Source organism: Vulpes vulpes, chromosome 14 (assembly GCF_048418805.1).
Source record: "Vulpes vulpes isolate BD-2025 chromosome 14, VulVul3, whole genome shotgun sequence".
Taxonomy (NCBI): Eukaryota; Metazoa; Chordata; class Mammalia; order Carnivora; family Canidae; genus Vulpes; species Vulpes vulpes.
The window spans coordinates 22,074,000-22,099,271 of record NC_132793.1 but is presented as its reverse complement, the minus strand read 5'-3'; the positions used below and the strand labels follow the sequence as shown (position 1 = coordinate 22,099,271).

Sequence of the window (25,272 nt, the reverse complement as noted above, 5' to 3'; positions counted from 1 at the left end):
CTGTGTGTCTCTCAAGAATAAATAAATAAAATCTTTAAAAATAATAATAATAATAATAATAATAATAAGCCCAGCAGTGGGTTCACTACGTCAGATGCTCACAGGGCCCCACCTGCTTGTCTCATTTCATGCTTTTATGGTCCTCCCAACTACTCCCAGGGCTAGGGGACTGAGATACTATGGGAGGTGAAGCAGCTGCAGCTTCCGGACACCAGGGCAAATCCCCAAAGCACAAACAATGCGCTCAGCCATGAGGTAACTGTTTACAGCGCTGAGGCCTGTCTCCTGCCAAATGCAACCAGCAGCCTCCAGGCCACAGCCGCCCTGCTCATCAGGCCTCTCAGCTCATGGGCCTCCCTGTCACTGTCACTCCGAATCCTCAGGGAGGGGGAAATGGGTGGTGGGGCCTGGGAATCTGCATTGAGAATAAGCGCTGCAGGGGATTTTTATCCACACAGGAGGGTTGAGATTCTGGACCCCCTGCCCTGGCCTTGCCCCAGCCACTTGCCATACTAGTGCCTTATAAGTTCTTCTCCCAAACAGTAATACCACAATCAACATTTGCTCCTTTGCTGGGTGAACACTCCACACCAGATTTCATGGCCACCCCACTTTTACTTGAACTATTTCATTTTATCCTCACAAAAATCTCTACAGGTAAAAACTAGTTTTATCTCCATTTACTGAGGCTCAGAGCTGTGAGGGAGCTTACCAAAGGCCACACACCAAGCAAGTGGGAGAGCAGGTCTTTGCACCCCCGTCTCCTTGCCTTCCTTGTGCTGGGCAATGTTCCCCCTGAGGCTCTGTGAGGCCTATGGGCCATGAGGGCTACAGACAGAGACAGCCTGAGGAGGGGTGGATACCAAAGTTTCATTTATGGCACCTCCACCAATAACCAACCTCCTTGACAAAACCACTGGAACTGCAAAAGCCCTAGAGATTTGGCTGCTCTAAGCCCCATATTTAACAGAAGAAACTGGGGAACCTGGGTGGCTCAGTGGTTGAGGGTCTGCCTTTGGCTCAGGTCATGATCCCAGGGTCCTGGGATCAAGTCCATCAGGATCCCCATAGGAAGCCTGCTTCTCCCTCTGCCTGTATCTCTGCCTCTCTCTGTGTGTCTTGTGAATAAGTAAATAAAATCTTTAAAAATAATAATAATTGGCTATCCTTTATAAAAAAAAAAAAAGGAGAAACTGAGGCCCCAAGCAGTGGCCCAATGTCAGTCTGGGCACGAGCCAAGGAGCTAGCAGAGCAAGTCAGAGAGTCCCCAGGGATACCCAGATCTGGGGTCCCCTCCCCAGCTGGGCCATCAAGCCCTCCCAGGAAATACCACAACTCTGAGAACCCCTAAAGTGCCTGAGAACAAGCCTAGCACGCCGGCAGAGTGCAGTGGCCAGAGGCATCCAGCCAGGGCCTGAAGAGATGAGCTCAGCACTCCAGCTGCAGGGGCGGGGAGAAGAAGGAGAGAAGGGGGCAAGGTGGATGCTGATTGGCCAGTTCAAATCCCAACAGAAGGGGCGGCTTCCCTGTGCCTAGAGCAAAGAGACCACCCCCCTCCCACCGTACACCAGCTGCTCTCCGCTCCTCCCAGGGAGGCGCAGGCGAGCTGGCCCAGTTGGTCCTCCTCCCCCGCTTATCTCTCTAAGGCTGATTCTGGTGTGAAGGCCGCAGATCTCCAACCACCCAGGCCCCAATTCTGCTCCGCTGAGCTACCGGGGCTCCTCACCCCACCTCCCTCTAATCCAGGGCCTGGGGTTTGAATACCTGTATAACCATTTATCCAGAGGGCTGCCTTGTCAGGGAGCTTTGGCCCTGGGGGCACACTCTTTCTGAGCTCAGTGTTCTCATCTGCACAGTAGACACAGTAATCCCAGGGTGCACACCAAAGACATGGGAAATGTGAGCCTGCCTGTGGCTCCCGGTTTACCCCCCCCAGGCCCTTACAGAGAGCAATCTCTCCCTCTGCATTCCTCCTCTCCACACCTGGCTCAGGCCTCCTCCTCCTTCAGGTCACCCCTGCAGGAAGAGCCCCCTAGAGCCCTCAGGGCTGCACCTCCATCCCCAGCTCCAACATCCTCCTGCTCACACTGGGCCCCACCAAGATCTCAGCCCTCAGCCCAGGGCAACACAGACAAGAAAGAGGTCTGTTCTTCTAGAGGCCCCTCCTGTCAGCCTCCAGCTCATCAGCAGGAAGGGGAGGTCAGATACGGGAGGCTGATAAGCCTGCACTGTACCAAGTACACACCAAGTGTCATGTGACCTTGCACAGGCCCTTCCATTCTCTAAGCCTCACTTTCCTCATCCAGAAAATGGGACTAATAATAACAGCTAACAGTTTTAGTTTTGAGTGTTTACAGTGACATCTTACCAGTATTCTCTCTTCTAACCCTCATAGAACCCTGTGAGGCAAGGGCTGCTATGATACTCATTTTACAGATGAGGAAACTGAAATTTAGGTGACATGCTCAAAATCACCAAATTTAATAAATTATTAAAAAAATTTAAAAAACAAAGAAACCTCCACAGATAGTGAGTGTAGTGAGTACAGGGACAACTCAGAGCCCAGCATGTGGTTGACCCTCGGAGTAGCTGCCTTTAGTAGGATTCACATTTATGATAACACTTTGGAGCCCCCGTGGGAAATGGGTCATCAGCTCACGACGGATCCCCCCTTTACAGATGAGGAAGCTGAGGCCCAGAGAAGTAGGGTAACTTGCTCAAGGACACACAAGGAGCGAGCTGTGGGCTGACCCAGGCTCGGCCGGGGCTTGGGGAAGGCCCAGAGCTTACCTTGACATCCTGCTCCAGCCCACGGATGAGCTCCCCATCCACCTGGCCAGTCTGCGCAGCGCGGAGGCTGCGGCGCTCAGCCTTGCGCAGCCGGTACTGCAGGATGCGGCATGTCTTGCTGGCCTGGTCTAGCTGCTGCCGCAGCTCCTGCAACTGGTACACATCCTCCTCCATGTAGACGTCCCGCATCTCCAGCATCTCAGCCCGCAGCTCCTCGATCTCGTCCTGCAGGGGGAAGGGGATGGTCAGGTCACCAGGCCCTGTGGCAGTGGCCTATAGGTCTGGAGGCAGACCACACCCAACACTCTCCTAGGCCCCTTGGGGGCCTGGGTGTGGGAAGACCCCCAAAGACATCTAGGTCCTCATTCTCAGAACCTGTGAATGTGTTACCTTACGTGGCAAAAGGGACTTTGCAAATGAGATGAAGTTAAGGATCTCAAGGTGGGGAGATTTTCCTAAATTATATCTGGGCAGCCCAATGTAATCACGGGGGCAGGCAGGGAGAGCAAAGTGGGAAAGGTGACATGATGACAAAGACAGATGTCAGAGAGACATGTTCTGGAGATGGAGGAAGGGCCACAAAGCAGGGAATACAGGCTGCCTGCTGGAAAAGGGGCTAGATCCTCCCCTGGAGCCTGGCTGTGTGGCCTGGCCAACAGAGCCCTACTAACACCTTGATTTTCAGACTTCCAACCTCCAGAACTGTCAGATAATAATCTGGGATGGTTTTAAGCCACTCAGTCTGTGGAATTTGTTGCAGCAGTAATAGGAAACTAACTACTCTGGGGAAGCAGGACAGGCTCATTCAACAAGCATCCATGGGCACCAACTATGTGCCAGACCCTGTGCCAGGCACAGGGGTGGAAAGGGACAGCACAGACCCTTCTGCATGGAACCCCAGATCACACTGGTGAGACACATGATAAACCAACAAATTAAAAATCCAAATAAGGGCAACCTGGGTGGCTCAGTGGTTTGGTTTAGCACCGCCTTCAGGGACATGATCCTGTAGGGCTCCCCACAGGGAGCCTGCTTCTCCCTCTGCCTGTGTTTCTGCCTCTCGCTGTGTCTCACATGAATAAATAAATAAATAAAATCTTTTAAAATAAATAATAAATAAATAAATAAATAAATAAATAAATAAATAAATAAATAAAAATCCAAATAAGAGTCAAGAAACAAAACCCCCACACTGAGGTAATATGCTAGACTGATGACAAAAGGCCATGTCCAAGGACATGGTCAGGGTGGCCAGCTCCATAGAAGGGACATTAGAGCTGAGGGAAGAAGGAACAGCCATGCAGACAGACAGCCAGGGAGAGGTAACTCTAGGCAGAAGGTCTGCCTAAAGTGTGTGCAAAGGCTCAGAGACAGGTCAGAGCTCAATGTGTCAGAAGTCAGCAAGGTGGCCCGCGTAGCAAGAGGAGGGTGGGCTGAGGCTGGGCAAACACACAGGGGTCAGTCATCTAAGGCCGTGGAGGGCCAAGTAAAGAGTTTGGGTTTTAAGCGGAGGGTGTTGGGGGGATGACCTCACTTCCTCAAGGCAGCTTCTGACCACCCGTCATCAGCTCCCAGATGTCCCTCACTTCCCCTTTGTCACCACGAGCCCGTCTGAATTCTCTAATCATTTGTCTTCCCTTTAGTGTATCTGGGGGGCTGCCCCACGTCTACCCTGCTCCCTGCTGCATCCCCCCACACCCAGCACAAGCCTAGCACCCCACAGGCTCCCAACGAACATTAACTGAATGAATGAATGCACGTCCAGTTATGCAAACAACCACAAAAAAGACACACCAACCTGAAACCATCATTGGACAGAATGTAAAGGGATGAATGAGGGAACCCAGCAGGATAATTATGATGTCTAATAACAAATGTGGAAACTGAGTCACAAATAGAAATATCTATTCTTAGTATGACTGAATTAAGTAAGATTGTACACTAAAAAGAGAAACTGAGACACAGGGGAGGAATGATCTGCCAAAGGCATCTCTGAGGAGCCAGAGAAAGCCGCCAAGGGCAGTACTGATGAGCGCAGGGCAGGGGTAGGTCGGAGAAGCAAAAAAAACTCTGCAAGCCCCAGGGAGGAGCCACCATCCAGACAGTGTGTTCACTAGCCTCTGCACCTTCCTTTCCCCAAAGAAAGTGGGTGGCTCTCTCTGGGGGCATGGCCTGGGGTTGCCCAGAGCCCCTTAGAGACTGGGTGGGTCGGTTTAATTCAGGAGCCGTGTTAGGAAACAGGTCAGTTCTCAGTGTGAAAGCTCACCTGTCTGTTTGATTCCTGTGGACTATTTCTCACATGGACAGAAGATGAAGAGGGAAGGGACAGGTATCTGATTCTCCCAACGACAGATACCGTCCGGTTCCCACCATCAACCCTAGGACTTAATCCCCACTTGCCACCACAGGCTCCCCCTTAGGGATGGCTTCAGCAATGTGGATGGCACTGCCTACACCAGCTGCTGAAGAAGAGTCACCTCACCAGGACCCCGCCTCCACCTCCATCCCAATACACACACAGACTCATGGCCACCATGCCAAGTGGACAGAACTAAAAGTGGAAAAAGAAGAAGTGAGACAGTCAATGATCACACCAGTCAAAAGAAATGAGGAAATGAAGAGTCCACACACCATTTCATCTGGTGGATTAAGGAAGCATAAAGGAAAGGGCACGCAGGAAGTATGGGCCAGTCGGCTAAACCCAAATTAAGCCAGCCTCCAGATGCGCCTGTGTTCAAATCCCCACAGTGCTACAGACTAGCATCACACTTATTCTCACTGCAGTCTCGTTGACAGGTGACAGGGAGGATATGGTGGTCTGAGTGGACCTGAAGCTCAGGATGATCCAAGGAGAAGGGCAGGGAACATACAAGCTCCTAGTGTTGGGCTACATTAATAGATGTATGACATTTAAGTCACGAGAGGTGATCTCTCTCAACAGAGGACTGTATCCAGAGCACTAGAGTCAATTTGGACTCACGTTTATTTATTTATTTATTTATTTATTTATTTATTTATTTATTTATTTATTCATTTATTTATTTATCTTTAGTTTTTAAATAACTGATTTTTCTATTTAGAAAAGAAAATCATGATCATAGAGACAGTTTTGAAAATACAGAAAACTGGGCAGCCCCAGTGGCCCAGTGGTTTAGCGCCTCCTTCAGCCCGGGGCGTGATCCTAGAGACCTGGGATCGAGTCCCATGTCGGGTTCCCTGCATGGAGCCTGCTTCTCCCTCTGCCTGTGTCTCTGCCTCTCTCTTTCTCTGTGTCTGTCATGAATAAATAAAACCTTAAAAAAAAATACAGAAAACCTAAATCAGTCTTAATTCCTCCCCCTGGTCCTAAATCACACTGGCTCTCGAAGCATGGTCCCTGGACCAGCAGCGTATAACCATCACTGGGGAACTTATCAGAAATTTTGCCGCCTCAATCGATACCCACTGAATCAGAAACTCTGGGGGTTGGCCCAAGTGACTCTAAGTCGAGGGGTTTCCGGAAGGAAAACTTCTTCCTAAAAGGGCAAGAGCCATCTGTGGCAGTACCACAAGACCAGGGCAGAGACTCAGAGCAGAGACTCAATAAGCATCTATTGAATAAGTGAATGAATAAATGATCTTTCTCACATGAGCAGCTGTCTCCCAGGGTCTGCCCTGGACCACAGTCAGTTTCTGAAAATGCAGGATGTTACATTCATGCCAGCTCCATCTCTCCATGGGGCAAAGGGGGGCCCAGGCCCATGGGGGCTTGTCCCAGCTGCAGGCAGAATGCGGGTCAGCCCCTCCTGGCACGGCCCACGTAGGAGGACCAGTCCACAAAGGCAGGCTTGTGGCCCCGCACGGGCTGGGTTGGCTGCGCCAAGGCCAGCAGAAGCCAGTGAATGCAGAATTTAGGTGGGCACCCAGCTTTCGGGCCTGGGGTGAGGCTGGGGAAAGGGGCTGCTAGGACATTGTGGGGGGACCTGGGAGGGCAGGACCCTGCATCACTCCAGAGGTTCTGAGACCTCACAGAGCCTTCCATGGCTGCTCAGTCCTCCAGTCCCAGCCCCTGGCCCTTAAAAGCCCTCAGGTGACAGTGTCACCCAACTAACAGAGCTGGTAGAGAGGGAGGGGAGCCCAGGCTTCCCTGCTCCTTCACAGTTCACGGGCCTCAGTGCTTTCCCTCCCAGACCCCCGGACCATGTACATGTGGCAGGGAAGGGAACAAACCACTGGACTCTGTGGGCAAAAGGTGGTTGGCCCCCAACACTGGTGGGAGGACCCCAAACCTTATTCTCCCCTGTAGATAGGGAAAGGTCAACAGTGCCCACCTCAGAGGCTGGGGGCCCTGATTCTCAGCCTCACAGTTGGAAGGGTCAGCCTAAAGAAGCTGGGGAATGGTGTTCAGACCAGGCACGGCCTGCCAGCCCCCCAACGGCCATCCATCACCTCTGGCCACTTCTTCAAGCTGACCGTCTCTTCCTCTTGAAGCTTACCCTGATTGTTTAACATGGACTGAGAAGTGGGGTGCGGGGAGGGATTGAGAATAGGAACGGGGCACCCTGCCTGCTACCAGAATATTTTTTTTTTTTTTTAGGATTTTATTTATTTATAAAAGACACAGAGAAAAAGAGGCAGAGATATAGGCAGAGGAAGAAGCAGGCTTCCTGTGGGGAGCCTGATATAGGACTTGAATCAAGGACCCCGGGATCATGACCTGAGCCGAAGTCAGATGCTCAACCACTGAGCCACCCGGGCACCCCATGTCCCCTTTTTTGCAAACAAGAAAACTGAGGCTCACAAGTGTCCTAGAGCTGCCCAAGCAAGAGAGAATGGTAGAGCTGGAATCCAGACAGGCCCATAACCATGTTCCACAATCAGGTTTGCTTGGGCTAGTCCCTCTGCTGGAATAGCCTTTGACTAACTCCTAATTTATGTCATCCTTCCAGAGCATTCCCTCCTCCCCCAAACCCCATGCTCTGAACTCTGTTCCTCTCTGTGCTGACAATGTTAGGTTGCATTTGCCTACTTTCAAGTCTGTCTTCCCCAAGAGCTGGGAGAAGGGCAGATGACAGGTCAGCCTCGTGTCTCGTCCCCGGCACTGCCAGGACCAGCCCTCGTCCCTGTTTATAGGATTAATGATCGGCAGGATGAGCTGACTTCTGCCCTATCCAGTCTCTCTCTCCACAGACCAAGGGTGGGCAGGCTCTCCAGATCCCAGCCCCAGGCCAGCTGCAAAGGTTCAGGGAGAGCCTGGACAGGGTCTCCCTACTCAGGGAACTCCTGCTCACCCACCCACTCCCTGCCCACAAAGTGTATCTCTGTCCATCCCCTTACACACCCTCCCGACGATCCATGAGGTCCTGCAGGAAGCAGCCTCTCAGAGGCAGACCCGCTCCCCAAAACGGATTAGTTCCCAGGAATCCTGGGGGAATTGGCCAGGAAGAGTCTCTTGGTCCATTCTGGACCAGAGGGCCAAACATGAGCTCACACGACTGCTAATAATAGCAAGACCTTGCACGGCAGCACCGGGCTTCACAGTTTACAAAGACATTCCATCTGAATCATCTCATGGGTCATCACAGAAACCCCATGGACAGGCAGGACAAGAATCACCACCTCTGTTCTAGGGACGAAGAACTGCAGAGTAGCACAGGACTTCAGACTCTTGTCCGCACCAGAATTCAGGGAGCCCATGAACTAGGATGGTAAAAAAAGCACACCTTTATTTCCACTAATCTCTAACTAAGGATTAACATTTCTTTCTATCCTGGACAAGTCACAGGTGTATAAGCAGTTTGCCACTAAGAGAAACCACGGATATTCTCACACCATGTAACAGTTGCAGAAGTGTCAACAAAGTGTTTATACTCACCAGCACTTTGAAATTATACTAGTCACCAGATCTGATGAGTTAATAAACACATACATTACTACATTATAATTTAGAAATATGTTTTGATAACTGTATTTCAATATATTTGGTTTCCCTTGTGTTTTATTTTATTCATTTAAAAACATTATTCTAGGGAGTCTGGGTGGCTCAGCGGTTTAGCACCGCCTTAGGCCCAGGGCATGATCCTGGAGTCCCAGGATTGAGTCCCACGTCGGGCTCCCTGCATGGAGCCTGCTTCTCCCTCTGCCTGTGTCTCTGCCTCTCTCTCTGTGTCTTCCATGAATAAATAAATAAAGTCTTTTAAAAAATGATACAAAGTACTTTTAAAAAAATTATTCTAAAATAAATAAATAAATAATAAATAAAAACATTATTCTGCGGGTGCCTGGGTGGCTCAGAAGTTATGCATCTGTCTTTGGCTCGGGTCATGATCTCAGGGTCCTGGGATAGAGCCTGGAGCCCCACATCACATCAGATTCCCTGCTCAGCAGGGAGTCTGCCTCTCCCTCTCCCCCTCCCCCCTACTCGTTCATGCACTCTCTCTCTCTCTCAAATAAATAAATAAAATCTTTAAAAATAAATAAATATTGGGGATCCCTGGGTGGCTCAGTGGTTTGGTGCCGGCTTTTGGCCCAGAGCATGATTCTGGAGTCCCGGGATCGAGTCCCACATCAGGATCCCTGCATGGAGCCTGCTTCTTCCTCTGCCTGTCTCTCTGCCTCTCTTTCTGTCTCTCATGAATAAATAAAAAGGAAGGAAGGAAGGAAGGAAGGAAGGAAGGAAGGAAGGAAGGAAGGAGAGAGAGAGAGAGGAAGAAAGAAAGAAAGAAAGAAAGAAAGAAAGAAAGAAAGAAAGAGAAAGAAAGAAAGAAAAAAGAAAGAAGAAAAAGAAAGAGAAATCCTTGGGTGGCTCAGTGGTTGAGCATCTGCCTTCACCTCCGCCCGTCTCATGTCAGGCTCCCTGCGTGGAACCTGCTTTCTCCCTCTGCCTGTGTCTGTGCCTCTCTCTCTCTCTCATAAATAAATAAATAAAATCTTTTAAAAAAATTTGCAAACGACCCAAATGTCCCTCAGCTGGTGGATGGAGAAACAGTGGCGAATCCACATGAGGGAATACTACTCAGCAATAAAAAGGAATGAAGTGCTGAGCCCCACAACACCGTGGCCGAAGCACAAGCACATTCCACTGGGTGACGGAAGCCAGACTCAGCAGGCCACTGTAGAACTCCCTTTATATGAGATTCTGGAAAGAGCAAGACTGTAGAGACAAAAAGCAGATCAGTGGTAGTCAGAAGCTGGGGGAGGGGGAATTGACTAGAAATGGGCCCAGGAGGAGCTTTTTGGCGGAGGGGGGCGGGTGAATGCTGGGCTCTAGTGTGGGGACAGTCAGGGTCAAAGGTCCTAGAGGAGGGTCAGGATGCCCAGCCACATACAGCCATGCCACACAATGCCCCTGCTCCAGCTGGCATGGAGGCTGCCAGTCCAGTGACCCACAGAGAGGAGCTGTCCCACCTCTCAATTGGTGGTGGTGGTTAGAGAATTGTACGCCTCTGCCAAAACCCACTTTACTATATATAAATCATCTGACCTAAAAGCAAGACAAAAGCCCGACCCCTGCCCACCTCCCCATCTTCATGTCCTTGCATTGGTTCTTATCCCAGAAATCACCAGGCCTGTCCCACCACTAAGCCTCTGGCCCTACCGGTCCATCCTTGCATCTCTGCACTCCTGGCTCCCCTTAGGCTCAAAGCCAATGCCACTCCTCAGAGAAGTCTTCCAGATCCCTCTAGGCCCATTATGTCCATCTCAAGCCTGTTTCTTTCATGGAACACGTCACAGGCTTATCTGTGATGTTAATTATTTTACTTATTGATCTGTTTGTTTACAGAATGTCGATCTCTACCATCAAGATGTGAGCCTCAAGACGACAGAGCCTAGCACAGTGCCTGGCACACAAAAGAACAGTTCAATAAATAGTCAATTAATAAAGGGGTCCTAAGAGGGGAAGATTTCCATCCTGCTCCACTCCCCTGCAGAAAACCACTTCCAGTCAGTGCTGCTGTGTTTAAATTTAATTCTGTGATTCTGCAAAGCTAATGCCCATGGAGGCTTTGGATCCTAGTGGATCGATCCTAAGCCTCAAATCCCAACCTATCAACTCTCAGGCTGCATTCCCAAATGTCTCCTCCTCCCCAGGTTCCAGGGATAGGCAGACAGACCCAGGAAGAATGACAGAGCTGAGCTGAAGGACCCAGAACTTTCTCTCTGTGGGACAGCAACCATTCTATGGAGGAACAGGAGGCTTTGCCTGGCCCACCTTCTTCCACACCACCCTGGCCACCACAGTCCCTCCCTCGGGCTAAAGTCCAGGCTGCCTGCCCATCTGCCACCCTGGCTCTGGCCTCGGGTGCTCCCCTCAGCCCGGAAGGGCTGACCTGCAGTGTAGGCCAACAGTGGCCACAGAGGCAGCATGCCAGCCCCCTGAGAGGCTAGGGCAGCCATCTGCTTTCCCTTCTGTCCATCCCCCAGGTCTATGCAGGTTCCAGATGAGATCATTACAGTTGGACCCCAAAGAGGCTCTGCAAACCTCCACTTCCCTCCCCACTCAAAGACTCCAGGAGTAGCAAGGGGTAGGATATGGTGGTGGCAGAACAGACAGGGACACTGAGGCACAGAGAGGGATTAGGGACAATCACATGGGCCCCCAGAAGATCCAGTCAAGCAGAGAGAGACTCTGAGGTCCTGCTTTCCAGCCCAGATCTCAATCCAGCTTAGCCTCCTTGGGTGAATGCTGGGCTCTAGTGTGGGGACAGTGAGGGTCAAAGGTCCTAGAGGAGGGTCAGGATGCCCAGCCACCTATGGCCATGCTACACAATCCCCCTGCTCCAGCTGGAATGGAGGCTGCCGGTCCAGTGACCCAGAGTCATGAGGGAAGACGGTCTTGGACTCGCCACTCCAACACAAAAAAATAATAACAGGGGGATCCCTGAGTGGCCCAGTGGTTTAGCGCCTGCCTTCAGCCAGGGCCTGATCCTGGAGTCCCAGGATCAAGTCCCACGTCGGGCTCCCTGCATGGAGCCTGCTTCTCCCTCTGCCTGTGTCTCTGCCTCTCTCTCTCTCTCTGTCTCAAATAAATAAATAAATAAATAAATAAATAAATAAATCTTTTTTTTAAAAAAAAGAAAAATAACAGGCAACAGGCAAGAGCTCTCTCTCTCTCTGCCAGGCACAGGCTGGGCAGCACATGCTGCCTCATTGTATTCCCAGCCATCCCCAACTCACTGGTGGGGAACCAAGGTCAAAAAGATCAACAGTGTTGTCCAAGGTCACACACACACACTAAGTGGCACAGCCAGGATTCAAGTCCAGTTGGAACTCTTGCAAACTAGACAGTCTCTATAATGGGACCATAGCTAATATTTAAAGGTCCTTACTGTGTGTCAGACACCTGGCTAAGGTCTGCGCGAATGTCCATTATCTCATGCTCAACAACAGTCCTTTTGAAGCAGGTGTTATTATTTTAGCCTCAATCAATAAGCAGAGACTCAAGGAGATAAAGGCTCCACAGCCAATCTGGAGTATGCCTCCCAAATCTGGCACAGCTCTGTGCATGAGACCAGACACGGCTCTCTATGTGTGTCTGTGTGTGTCTGTGGTGAGAAAACACCAGGAGAGCACTGCCCACCAAGGCCAGGCCTGGTTTGCCACTGGCCCATTCCAGGCCTCACCCAACAGAGCAGGGACATGTCTGGAGCTCCCACTGCCTCTGGGGGTGGGGGTATGGGTGGAGGGAGTGGCTCACAGTGAGAATGCCTGACAGTGTCCCTCTCCTCCTTTCTGTGTGAACAGGAAGGAAGACAGCACTTGGATCTTGATGTGTTTAAAACATCTCCTCAAACAGCCTCTGGGCTGCAGCCAAATCTCTGAGCATGGAGAGAACAGGGCTTCGAGGTCTTTGGGGAGAGACAGTGAGGCTGGAGAGACAAGGGAGTGGCTCCGGGCTGTGTGGCCCAAAGCTCCAGCACACCCCTGCATCTCACAGCTCTGAGCCCCTGCCTGTGCCATCCCCCTGTCTGGCACCCTGGAAAGAGCACCAGCAGACTGCCCATCCTTCCAACTCTTGCCATTTCCAGGCTGTGGGACCCTTGGCAAGCCCTTTAACCTCTCTGAACCTCAGTTTACACCTGTGTAAAAGGAAGGGGCTAGGTCCCATCCTGGTGCAACCTGCAATTACCCAATCAATAACCTAATTACCGGGCAGCCCTGGTGGCTCAGTGGTTTAGTGCTGCCTTCAGCCCAGGGTGTGATCCTCAAGACCGGGGATCGAGTCCCACATCAGGCTCCCTGCATGGAGCCTGCTTCTCCCTCTGCCTGTGTCTCTGCCTCTCTCTCTGTCTGTGTCTCTATGAATAAATAAATAAAATCTTAAAAAAAAAAAAAAAACCTAATTACCATCAGGTAGAGGTCCTCAAGGAGCCTACAGAAAGTTCTTGGATGTCTAATTCAGAGCCCAGCCGGAGGCTGCATACAGGAGGGTGGAGGAGGAAAGGGGGAGGACAGGGGAGGGAACCCCAAGCACCAAGGCCCTGCAGGTGGGAAGAGCTCCAGGACTAGAGGCCTGGGGGGGTGAGGAACACAAAGGAGCTTGGGCGGAACAGGGGTGAGGTAAGCCTGACCGAGGCAGAACCACACAGGCTGCCCAGGCACTTGGCCAAGGCCAAGGAGGGGAGAGGCTGATGCAACTGACCCAGAAGATCCCAAGCAGATCTGGGGCAAACCAGCATAAAGATGTTTGGTTGGACCAGCCTATTTGTGGGGTCCCAAACTATTTTTCCACTGGAGCCTACACTTCTCTTTGTGGCCAGGCAAAAGACTATTCACCTTGGTCTTAGAATGAGGGGCGCCTGGGTGCCTCAGTCAGGTAAGCATCTGACTTCAGCTCCGGTCATGATCTCAGGGCCCTGGGATCGAGCCCTGCATCAGGCTCCCTGCTCAGTAGAGCCTACTTCTCCTTTTCCCTCCGACTGTCCCCCTGCTTGTGCCCTGTCTCTCTCTCAAAATAAATAAAATCTTAAAAAGAAAACAAAACAAGAATGAAAGACCCAAAGGCTCCATCCACCAGCAAAGGGGTATCCCCAAACTACAGAGTCTGCAGCACTGGCTGTTCAGAGAAGACTGACGAGGTGGGAGGGGAGGGGGGACACCACAAGGAGATGGGCTTGGGGATCCCCACAATGCAATTCCACTTCACGGACACCTCCCAAGCCCCCGCTCTATGCCAAGACTCACACCCGAATTGTGGCACAATCTCTGCCATCAAAGACCCAGGGCTCCCTGGCAGTCAGACCCAAGCCTGCCAATAAGTGAGGAGGGTGGACAGCTGTTGAGCCCCTGCAGTGTGAGCCAGGCCTCCACGAATCCTTATATACATGCTTCCTCCTATTACTGCTCATGGCAACCCTCTAGGGTGACCACTGTTAGCATCCCCAATTTACAGATGAGGAGACTGAGCCTCAGGAAGGGGAAGCTCGGAGAAGAAAAGGCAGAGCCACCAGGATTCAAGCCTATGTCAGCTTGGCTCTAGGCCAGAGTGCTCTAAGCACCTTGGGCCCCAGAGAAGGAAAAGGCTGGCCTGCTGCTCCCACCTTCTCTGATTCCTGGCCTTCCTTCAAGGAGGCCAGTGCTACCTGTGCAGAATGCAGACACGGAGCCCACCTGCAGGCCTCCAGGGAAGGCCAGGGTCAGCCTATCCCAGAACACTCTGTGGAGTTTCTGGCTTTTTCCCCACCGCAGCTCCAAGTTCCTTCTGGCACCAGAGGGCAGAGAAACATGGCCAGGACTGCAGATGAGGTCATGTGTATGGGCTACAAGGGAAATGACCTTGGTAATAACCTTGGCTGCTGGTCTGGGCCCTGCCTGGAACTTAGCCGAGCCCCTCCCCTGGGGAGCTCCCTCTCCCCTGGAGGCTACTCAGGACATAGGGCTCCTCCCCTTCCTCTGGGCCCCAGGATGCCACTGGATGTGTCACCTACCTGAACACCAATCCCCCAAGTGCCCTGAAAAAAAAAGGATTAATTCCCATTGTACAGACAGGAAGACTGAGGCTTGGTGAGGGGATTTTTCACATGGAGATCATGCACACGGCAGAGGTAACAGAGCAAGGTTTGGCCCTAGACCTGACCCCAAATATGGAATTTGCCCATGAGGCCACAGAGCCTTCCTTCCCTGACACCCTGGGCTCCTGTGCCTTGGAGTTTCAGGCTTGCCCTCATCTCCCTCCTCCTCCCTTCTGCCTTTGCTGGGGACTGCTAGAAGGGGAAGCTTCTAGCCTTGCTGTATGGCCCCCTCCCCACAAGGTGTTCACAGTGCTTCGGCTCAGTTTGGCTTCCCACGCAGGCCCAACCTCCTTCCCAGCCTCTCTCTCACCACTGCCCACACCCATTATTCCTTCTAACTCTTCTGTATTGGGCCTATAGGCCACCTGCCTTTCATTCAATCACATAACAAATACTGAGTCCCTAGGATGCGCCAAGCACCATTCCAGCAGCTGGACACAGAAGCAGTCATTGAAGGCTAATTCCTCAGCTCTAATGCCTCCTCCTCCAGGAAGTCTTCCAGGTCCCTCTTCTTCTGAGTAACCATGTCTCCTCCAACCTCCTCTATCCTGGCCTCCTTCATGGTTTCCCAGACAGAAATGGGCACCCTGCAAAGATGGGAGTGGCATGGCCCTTCACAGTCCCCAGCAAAGGGAGAGGGGAGGAGGAGGGAGATGAGGGCAAGCCGGAAATTCCAAGGAGATTAGAAGAGAGCTGCCCCTGGCCATGTTTCTCCTGTGGGCAGGCCTGACAATTGCTCCACTTCTCTCAGCCCACTGGGCCCAGGCCCAAGTGCTGGGCATCAGGAGCCTGAGGGCAGCTTCTCCTGACTTCATGATCTGCCAGATCCAGGAGGTTATACATCAAGCCCCCACCATACTCCTCACTATTCCCAGCAGCCTCGTGGAAGAGCTGAACACTACTGGACAAGGACCAGGATTTCCTGTGTTTCTGTGTGGGTAAAATGTCAACAGCCTGTGCGTGTGTGTGTGCGCACGCGTGCGTGTCTGGGGACCCCAGTTTGTGGGTCTCTGGTTCCCGTTGGCAAATGCTACAGGCCTGGCATTCGAGTGCTCTGTGCTTGTGTCCCTGCTTTAGTGTACATGGCTGCATGTCTTGTGTCTGTGTGTACATCTTTCTGGGTGTGTATCTGAGCCCCAGGTAAGCATGCAAGGGCCTCCACTGCTCTCTTTGTGGAAGAAACAGGGCGAGTATCTGGGTGATGAGCTTGTGTCTGTGCCCGCCTGGCAGGGGTGGATCTATGGATTTCCGTGGATGCTAGCGCCTGTGTGTAATGAGTCTGCGTGGGTTTGTGTGTGTGCCTGCATATGTATGTGTACTTCCAATAAGTCTGAGGGTGTCTCAAAGCTGTGTGTCCATCTGGGACACAGCCAAGTGTGTCTAGGTATGTAAGATGCGTGTGTGTATGTATCTAAGTGTATGTTTCTGAGCCAAGGGTCTCCTAGATATTGTGAGTCTGTTGTGTCTGGTAGTGTGTGGGTGTGGGGAGAGAGATTTTGTATCTGCATGGGCTTGTGTCCTTCTGCGGGTGTATCCTCTCTGTCTCAAGGTGGGCTTTTGGAAGAATACAACGTACGAGTGTAACGGGATGTATATGTGACTTGTGTGTGAATGGCTGTGGATCTCTGTGCATGAGCTGTGAATACGTGTGTTTGTGTGTGAGAGAGAGCGAGCCCAGGGACATGGGCCTGGCCCCTCTGCAAGGAATGCTGGGAGCCCTGGGAGCTCCACGGTTCCCCCCAGGCCTCAGCAGCGGCTGCCTCACATTTTCCATCTCGCTGGAGCTGCCCTCCTCCCCCTAAGACAAGCAAACCGCTGAGGATTCTTAAACACCCAGGTCTCAGAGCAGCTTTTTCCAGGCTGCCTCTCAGCTGCCACAGGGAGGGCCGGGACTCCCAGCAGGGACCAGCCAGGAGCTATGCTGACCATAAAGACCACCCCCTCCCCCACCCAGTGACACATTCTGGGAGCTGAGAAGAACTTCACAACTTGCTACTGGGCCAGACATCTGGCACACAGCCTGGTAGCCAGGAGGCTCTCGAAAATATGGGTTGAGGGGAAAAAAAGAAGCTGGGTTGGTTGAATGTATGCATGCATGCATGCGTGCCTGGAGAAGCAGGTAAGGACAGGCACTAACGTTTATCGTGCATCAAGTGGAAAAGGCACAACCCTGAGGCAGGCACGCTTCTCCCTCACTTTACAGAAGAAGAAACAGAGGCTCAGAAAGGCTGAGCACCTCACCCAGCATCACACAGCTTGTAACTGGCAAGTCCAGGCAAGAACTCCGCTGTGTGAAAGTCAGAGGCACAGCCTACCGCCGGCATGGGAGAGGATGGAAGAGCAAGGGGGCAAGGGGAGCTCCTTAGGGTTTTCTAGAGGTTCCCAAGTACATCAGCTGTGCAATCGCCAGCACGTTACAGAGCCTCTTGGTTTCCTCATCTGCCAAATAGATCTGACATCAGAACCCTCGACTCAGTGTTGCTGTGAGGAGTAAGGGTTTATTTAGCCCGGACTCTAACACACTGGGAGTGATTAACAGGGGATGGTGCTCATGAGGCAAGAGCCATATAAGTCCAGGGACCAGCAGTCTGTGGGGTCCCCAGGCTGGCTCTAACATTCCAGCACCCTGGGCTCTAGCCTAGCCATTAACTAACCCTTAAGGCTAGATCCAAACCCCCATGGTTTCCCCTAGTACCTCACATCCCCCCCAACCCCCGATCACATTCTGCACCAGTGTGAGGTACATGTTCACGCACCTGCATGCACACACATGTCCCTCTCCCCCTGCCTGCGGGCTCCAGGCTCCAGCCCCAGCATATGTCACCCTCACTTGTTCCCAACAAGTCTTAGCCTAGAGCCTGGCACACAACAGGATTCCTTTCCCGAACATGTGTCCCAGACTAGACACACTGTTAGCAACCAAAAGCTCACTGCTCCAATCATGCCACAGAAAAAGAACAGGACCCAGAGGTAGTCCAACCAGCTTTGGAATCCTGGCTGTGGCCTGGGTCCTCCATGTGCCCAACTGTGCAGTGAACTGGGAGTGGATTAGATGCTTCCTCTAGGCCCTCCTGAGCTGACATCTAGATTGGCCAGACTTCAAACACTCACACCTAGACCCTGTAAGGAGGGTGTGGGGCTGCCTTGCTCCTCAGAGCTCACACACTGTGGAATGTGATCGCACCTTCCTGTCCTCCCTGAAGTAGTTCCTGATTTATTAACATCCTAAAGCTACAGGATCCACCTTCCTGGCTTCTCCCAGCCCCCCCAAGAATGAAGACACAGACATCCTATCTGCTCATTGGCTACCAATGACAATTCCCCCAGAGATGTGGGATTTCACTGCTTGTAAAATATTTTCTTATCTTAAAAAAAAAAAAAATTCTTGTCTATTCATACCTCCCTGATGCCTGAAAACAATCTTATGAAGCTGCCCAGGTAGGTTCCATCATCTTCATTATATAGATGAAAAAAGTAGCTCAGAGAGGCCACATGACTTGCCCATGGCCACACAGTAAATGGCAGAGTCAGGTCTTTGGGCTCCAACTCTCAGATTTTCCATCTACACTCTGACAGGTTCCCTGCATGTCCCCACTACGTGGCACATGGGTCATGTTGATGGGCAGCTGGAAGACCTGAGACCACCAGGGCTTTGAAGGTCAAATGCAGTCAAGCGTCTGCTCTGCGGCTAAAGCTGCATCTTAGAACCATGGAACCTCCAAAATTCATAATCTTCAGGCTTCCTTGGCTGGAAGGGATCCTGAGGTCAGACAGCTCAATTGTAGCCACCACATAAATCTCTCCCTGAATCTTCCTTCTAATCATAACCACCACCATTTTGTACAGTTTATAAGCCGCTTTCCACAAACCCTTCGTCTTCGTCCAAACATGCAAGGTCATCCAGCCTCTGCCTGAACAACTCAAGTGACAGTGAGCTCACTCCCTTATCTGTAGCAGCTCCTATCTCTGATTAGGAGGCAGCTGCCCCATGTGTTCTTTCCCTACTTGGGCCCCGGGACAGGCCTCATGCAACAGGAGACCTGCCACCACCTGTGAGGTCTTCCTTCCCTAGCTGACAGTTCCCAGTGCCCCCACCACTGGGAGATGAACCCAAGCAGGGCCCCCTGCACTTAAGACTCCACCCAGGTAGCACGAAACCTACAGGGGACACCCTGGGGATCTGGAGTCCTTCGCCTGGTAACTCAGTTACTGCTTCTTGGAAGCAAAGAGGCCCAGAGGGGCAGGAAACACGTCAAGAGTGTATGACATTCTTACTCCAAGCCCTGGCTGTCTGGAGAACCGGCTCAGGGACCCAGAGCAAGTCCCTTCCTCTCTCTGGGCGCAGCTTACCTACCCATCTGTAGAATGGACAAATCACCTCCTGTAACAGACCCTATACTTTACAGTCCACATCCCCAATCTCTGGATTTTCACCTCACCTCTGTGAGATTGGTGGCTGGGACAAACAAAGCTCTAGAGAAATTCAGGGAGCGACCTGTGTGTACACAGCGAGGACTGCACAGTCCGGCCCTACTCACCTCTCTATCCAACCTCCTTCCTCTCTCCAGTTTCCATGCTGTCCCTCTACATCAACAAGCTTTTTCCCATTTCCCTCAGCCTGGAATGTTCTTACCCCAGCTTCTATTCAGCTGGCTACATCTCATCCTTCGGGCCACAGCCTCCCTAAACACCCACTGCCCCACCTTCATGCACTCTTGGCACACTGTATCCTTCTCCACCCTTATCCTGATATGTGCTGTGATTTACTATACCACTATTGTTAAATCCCAGTCTCCCCCACTAGACTCAGAGCTTCATGAACAGAGACACTTCATCCTTGTCCACAGTTGTATCTCGGATCTGCACTAATGCCTGGTACACAGTAGGTACTAAATAAATGGTGAAAGAATGAATGAGAGGCCAGAAGAAAGAGTCAGGCCTGCTTCAGCGGGGGAGGAGGATATCGTGTCGCCCACAGAACCCACAAAGAACATGATGGATGCTCTCCATACCGCTGGAGAGCAGCGGTGATTGCAACCATCCTCATCTCATCTGAGGCACACTCCATGCCAGGCACTCTTGTGTTTACACACACCATCTTTAACCCATAAGGCTGGAGGAAGTGTGGTGTGCCTCTTTATAAAGAGGAAACTGAGGCCTGTAGACAGTAAGTCACTTTCCCAAGGCCACATAGCCAGGAAGCCAGACCCCAGATCCACTCATGGCCTGAGGCCTGCATGTGAAGCCTGAGGTGCTGAATGAGAGTGGAAATGTGGTCCAGGCCCAGCCCAGGCAGTGGGATGTACCCAGACATGCCTTGGCCCCTGGGAGACCTTGGGCTCAATCTCTCGCTCCCTTGCCTTCTGGGATTGCTATCCATCTTAACAGCCACAGCTGGCCCTGATGACTTCCTGGAGTGGACAGGAGCCCACGGGGGTTGCTGATGCATGAGGAGACCTTGAAGCAAAGCTCCATGTGCCCATGGCACAAACAGTGCTGGCCAGGAGGTCTGAGTTCAGCACAGCTCAGGTGGGCAGAGCCAGAAACAGGGGGCAGGGCCAGGCCTCTTTCTGGTTTGTCTCCGTCCTTCTACCCACCCTTCGCTTGTCCTCTCCTCACCGTGGCCTTCTGAAGACTGTGAGCGCTGACGGAGCCTTCAGCTATCAACAGTGAACAGGGGCCTTTGGGAAGACTCACCCAACCATCTAACAGAGGAGGAAGCGGGGACCTGGCTTGGGGAAAGATTAGAGGCTGAAGGAGTGGATTATGCTGATTTCAGACGGACTTTGTCCTTTTATTCTAGAAGCATTTACTGAACACATGCTGGATGGGAGATCCTGGGGGGAAAATCAGGAGGGAGAGACACTGTTGAGCAAGACCCCAAAAGTCTAACGAGAGAGAAACCTATCTAGCCAGAAGAGCTACAGTGCAAAGCTAAGTGTTGCCGGGCAGACATAAATCAGCACAGTGATGTGAATTCTGTGGCTCCTGGCCAGGGTACTCTGGGTGTGCCAGGCCATCAACTGACAAAAGTAGTAGGTAGCATTTCGGCCTCTTCGAAAACCATGCCCAGCCAGGGGTGGTGGAGCTTGTGAGGCTTTCTTTCCGTGTCCCCAGCCAAGGCCAGCACCCAAACACTGACAGACCACGGGCAGAGACTGGCTGGTACCCAGTAGGTGCTCATGTCCGCTGAGAGGGTGAAGGCAAGGCTCGTGTGCTCTCCTGGGAAGCTCTCAGGGCCCCAAGATGCCCAGACGCAATGCCCCTTTCAGACGGACGGCTTCCCTCCTCTCACCAGGAACATGGGAAGGACAAGGCAACGGGCCAGGAGGGGCCGGAGGGACTGCTGTGTGTACAGGGCAGAAGACAACATCCTGGGATTTCGGAAGCTGCCTCTGAACCAGTTCTCCCACGACATCATCCTCCCAGGCTGTGGGACCGTTAGACTGGACGGAAGTCGGACTCTGGCCAAGGGGATGTTCCCAGATGTCATGCTTTCAAACAGGACCCGCCCTGAAAGGCAGGCAGGGACAGGCCTGCACCAGGCGGAGCACTCAGGATAGTGTCTGGGCCTCCCCTGGGCAGGGGCCGCTGGGTTTCCCTGGCACAAGTGCACACGGATACCGGTTCAGAAAAGACAGCAACCAGAGGCCTGGCCTCGGGCCTCGGGCCTGGCGGTGGGGGTTCTAGGAAGGTGAAGGACGGGGGGTGCAGCCCCCACTGCCCACCCCCACCCCATCCCAAGTAATGCATCCTGGCACCCTCCCAAGCAGTCTCCCCAAGACTCCCTCCCTCCAAAATTAGGGCCCTTGGGCCAGTTCCTCCTCGGGAGGCGGTTTCCCGAATAAAAACGGAGGCAGGATGTGTGGGAGCCCCACGCCGACCTCGGGGTGGTCCCCGGGGGCTGCGGCCCCCTCTCCGCGCCTCCCCTACCCCCGCGGCGCCCGCACCTTGAGATAGTCGTTCTCCGAGCGCAGCTCCTCCAGCTCCCGCACGAAGCCGCCGGGCCCGCAGTCCAGCATCTCCTCGGTGAGGTCGGAGAAGGCTAGCGAGGCGCTGAGGGGCAGGCGGCTGCTGCCCACCGACGACGCGGCCCCCGACGGCTCCTCCGGGGAGGCGGGCGGCCGCGGGGGCTGCTGCGCGGGCGGCGCGGGCTGGGGCGGCTGCCCGGGGCGAGCCCCCGCCGGGCCCCCGGCCGCCGACTCGGCGTCGCTGCTCAGCGCCAGCTCCAGGCCCAGCAGGCGCGCCTCCTCCGACGCGCAGTCCGACACCTCCGAGCTGCTGTCGGTGAGGCTGGGCGGCGGGGGCGGCGGGCGCGGCCCGGGGCCGGGGCGCGGGCGGCCCTTGGCGCGCACCCCGGAGCGGACCCCGGCCACCCGCGGCCCCGCGCTCCGCGCCCCGGGCGCCGCCGCGCGCCCCTTCTTGTCTGGCCGCGCGGAGGACGCGGCGCTGCAGGCGGCGGCGGCGCCCGGGCCTGGGCCGCGGCGGCCCTTGGCCAGAGACCAGCCGGCCACGTCCTTGGGCCGGGCCGGCGACGGCGCGCGGTGGCTCTTCTTCCTCTCCGGGCCGGGCGCGGGCGGGGGGCCGCAGCCCCGGGCCGGGGGCTCCCCCGCCGGCGCCTCCATCGCGGCCTCCCTCGGCCTCAGCGAGCGGCGCGCATGGCCCGGGCCCGCCCGGGCTCCGCGCCCCTGGGGAGGGTCCCGGCGCCGCTCCGACCGCCCGGGCCGCGGCTCCTCTCGGCTCAGCTCAGCCGCGGGGCTGGGCTCCGGCCCGGACCCCCGCCGCGCCGGCTCTCCGCCGCCCTGCGCTCGCAGAGGGCGGCCCGCCCGCCTCCAGGCGCCCCGGCTGCGGCTCCGGCTCCGCCCGGCGCCCGCCCCCTCGGCCTCGCCGCGCCCCCGGAGTGCGCCGGGGCCCCGGCTGCCCGCGCGCCGCTCGCTCGCTCGGGCTCCGAGTCCGGCTGCGGCCCGGGCCCCGGCCCCGGCCCCGGCCCCGGCCCCGGCTCCGCCCGGCGCGGCCCGCCCCCCGCGCAGCCCCGCCAGCTCCCCGCCCCGCCGCCTCGGCTCGGGGGCGCGCGGCTCCGCGAACAAAAGGCGGACGCGGCGGGAGCGGCAGGGAGGGACGCAGGCTGCGAGCGAGGGAGGGATCTGCGAGGCAACAGCGACCCCCTCGAGGGTCAGGCGGGCCGGGGCTGCCGCGGCCCGGGCTCCCGCCGCCGCGCCGCCGCCGCCGCCGCCGCCGCCGCCGCCGCCGCCGCCCCCGCCCCCGCCCGCGCGGGGGACCAACCCGGCCGACGCGCCCCTGCGCCCAGCGCCCGGGCAGGGGCCCCGGGAGCGGCGAGCGAGGGGACTCCCCGGCGGAGGCCGAGCCGCCCTCAGACCGCAGGAGCCAGCATCCATATACCCGCCGGCGCCTCGCCCCTCGCCCCTCGCGGCCGTGCGGAGCGTGCGCGGACTCCGCCCCCTTAACCTCGCCCGGCGAGACCGAGTGTCCCATAGTACAGACGCGTAAACTGAAGCCGAGGGAGCACGCGCGGCTCGCCCAGAGCCAGGGCCCGAGCGCGGAGGGAGCCCAACCTACGGCGCCGGGGCGCGCCCGGGATCCTCTGCCTCGGCCTCCCTCTCACGGGCCTGCGGACCGGGGGGCCCGGGTGCCTGCCCGACTCTGCGCACCTTAACCTGCCGGAATCTCAGGCCCTACAGCTCCAACCCCGACCCGGTTTCTGGCTCCGCATGGCTAAAATGGAGGCGTCCCATCAGGAGCCCGGCGACGCCCTGGGAGTAGGTTCTGACCCCGGTGGGGGCCGGCACAGACCGAAGGCAACTGTCCTGATCCCCGCACGTTCCCTCCCCGGGGCAACCCCAGACAACCCCCGGGCCTGGCTCTGGTGGCTTCCGCTCCTTCCTTCCAGGCTCCTTCCTTCCAGGGCCGTGCTTCTGGCTCTGTTGTGGGTTGTCCCGTGTCTGCCACACCACACCTTCCCGCCTCGGTCCACTCCCCTGCTCCTTGAAGCTACTCTCCCTCACCGAGCCACCGCTGGGCAGAGCCCGTTTTAAGCCCTTGGCTGCCCCACGGGTGGGCACCCATTCTCCGGGTGGCGCCTCCTTGCCACCTGGGGAGGGGGCAGGGTTATGTTTACCCCCTGCAGTCTCTTCTTTTCCCGGTTCCTGCCTCCCCTCCTTTTCCTCCACCAGCCGATTTCTCCTTCCTCTTCCCCCGCCCCCCCCCCCCCCCCCCCCCGCATCCAACCCACCCACCCCCTCATACTGTTTCTCCTCCTCCTCCTGCTCTTGACACTCAGTTGACACCAGATCTGCTTCTTAATTTCTATCCCACCTCCTTCACAGTGGGGAATACCGGGGTATGCCTTCTCACCTGAGACGTGGCTTCACCATGATCCAGGTGTGTCCAGGTGTGTGAGTGCCCCCTCCACCCTCAGGTGTTTCCTCCAGGTGGTTTCCACAGAGCCACATGGAGCAGGGCCACTTAGCAAGTTCTCCACAAAGGCTTCTTTAGACATTCCCACCACTCCCGGGCAAGGCACCACCTCCCCTGTTTGCCCTGACTGTCCCCTCACCTAGTCCATAGGCACCAGGTAGGACAATAAGTGGACTTGTCATTGGTGCATTCCTGACCTCATGGAGCACGCAGTATAGGGGGGAGATGGGCCACTGTAGATTCATCACAAACAAGCTGGTGGTGTGTAGCACAGGGCAAGGGCCAGAGCAGGCCTTCTCAGCTCCTGGACCTCAGAGTCCCCATTTGGTCTAGTCTGATGCAACAGATGACAGAGTCCTTCCAGCTCTGATGCCTCCATTTCTTGTAGGGTGGTCCTTTTGTGGCACAGAGATGCTATAGAGTTCTCAGAAATGGTTTGCCTTCTCTGTGTTTCAGTTTCTTGTGGCTGACTGCATTTTCCAAAGAGAGGCACAGCAACATACAGCCCATCCCAATCACCCTTTTTACGGTGTGGCATTGACACTCTTCCAGTTGAGCAAGGGGATCTATATCCCCTCCCCTTGAACCTGAGTAGGCCTTTGTGACTGCCTCAACCAATAGAGAGTGGCAAAAGTGATGCTGTAACTTCCAAGGTTAGCCCATAAAAAGCTACTCAGTGCTCTCCTGAGCTCACACTCTCTTTCTCTCTTAATCCACTCACCTTGGAACCCAGGCCCCACGTTGGGAGGAAGCCCAGGCCTCACAGAGAGGTTAGTAAAGGTGTTCCAGTCAACAACTCCAGCTCTGGTCCCTGCTAACCACCGGACATGTGAGAGAGTGGACCTTCAGATGATTCAGCCCCCGGCTTTGGCACTGTCCCAGATGATGCCAAGTAGAGCAGAAATGAGCTGTCCCAAACTGCAAAATAAATATTGTTGTTTTAAGCCACTAAGTTTTGGGTTAGTTTGTTACACAGCAATGGATAACTGGAATGCTTGTCCAAGGTCACACAGCTTGGAAGCGGCAGAGCTGAGACTGATTGGAACCCAGGGACATC

At 54.7% G+C, this 25,272-nt stretch overlaps 1 protein-coding gene across 1 annotated transcript in view; it reads right to left on the bottom strand.

The window, feature by feature from the left end:
- MTCL2 (microtubule crosslinking factor 2) overlaps window positions 1–22,543 on the bottom strand; it is a 72,598-nt gene extending 50,055 nt beyond the window's left edge. The window contains exons 1-2 of the mRNA XM_072735976.1: window positions 21,731–22,543; window positions 2,791–3,015 (exon numbers count right to left, since the gene is read on the bottom strand). Of these exons, the coding sequence (XP_072592077.1) occupies window positions 2,791–3,015; window positions 21,731–22,405 (900 nt within the window). The 5' untranslated portion in view covers window positions 22,406–22,543. The remainder of the gene's footprint in view (window positions 1–2,790; window positions 3,016–21,730) is intronic.
- Window positions 22,544–25,272: the final 2,729 nt, after the last annotated feature.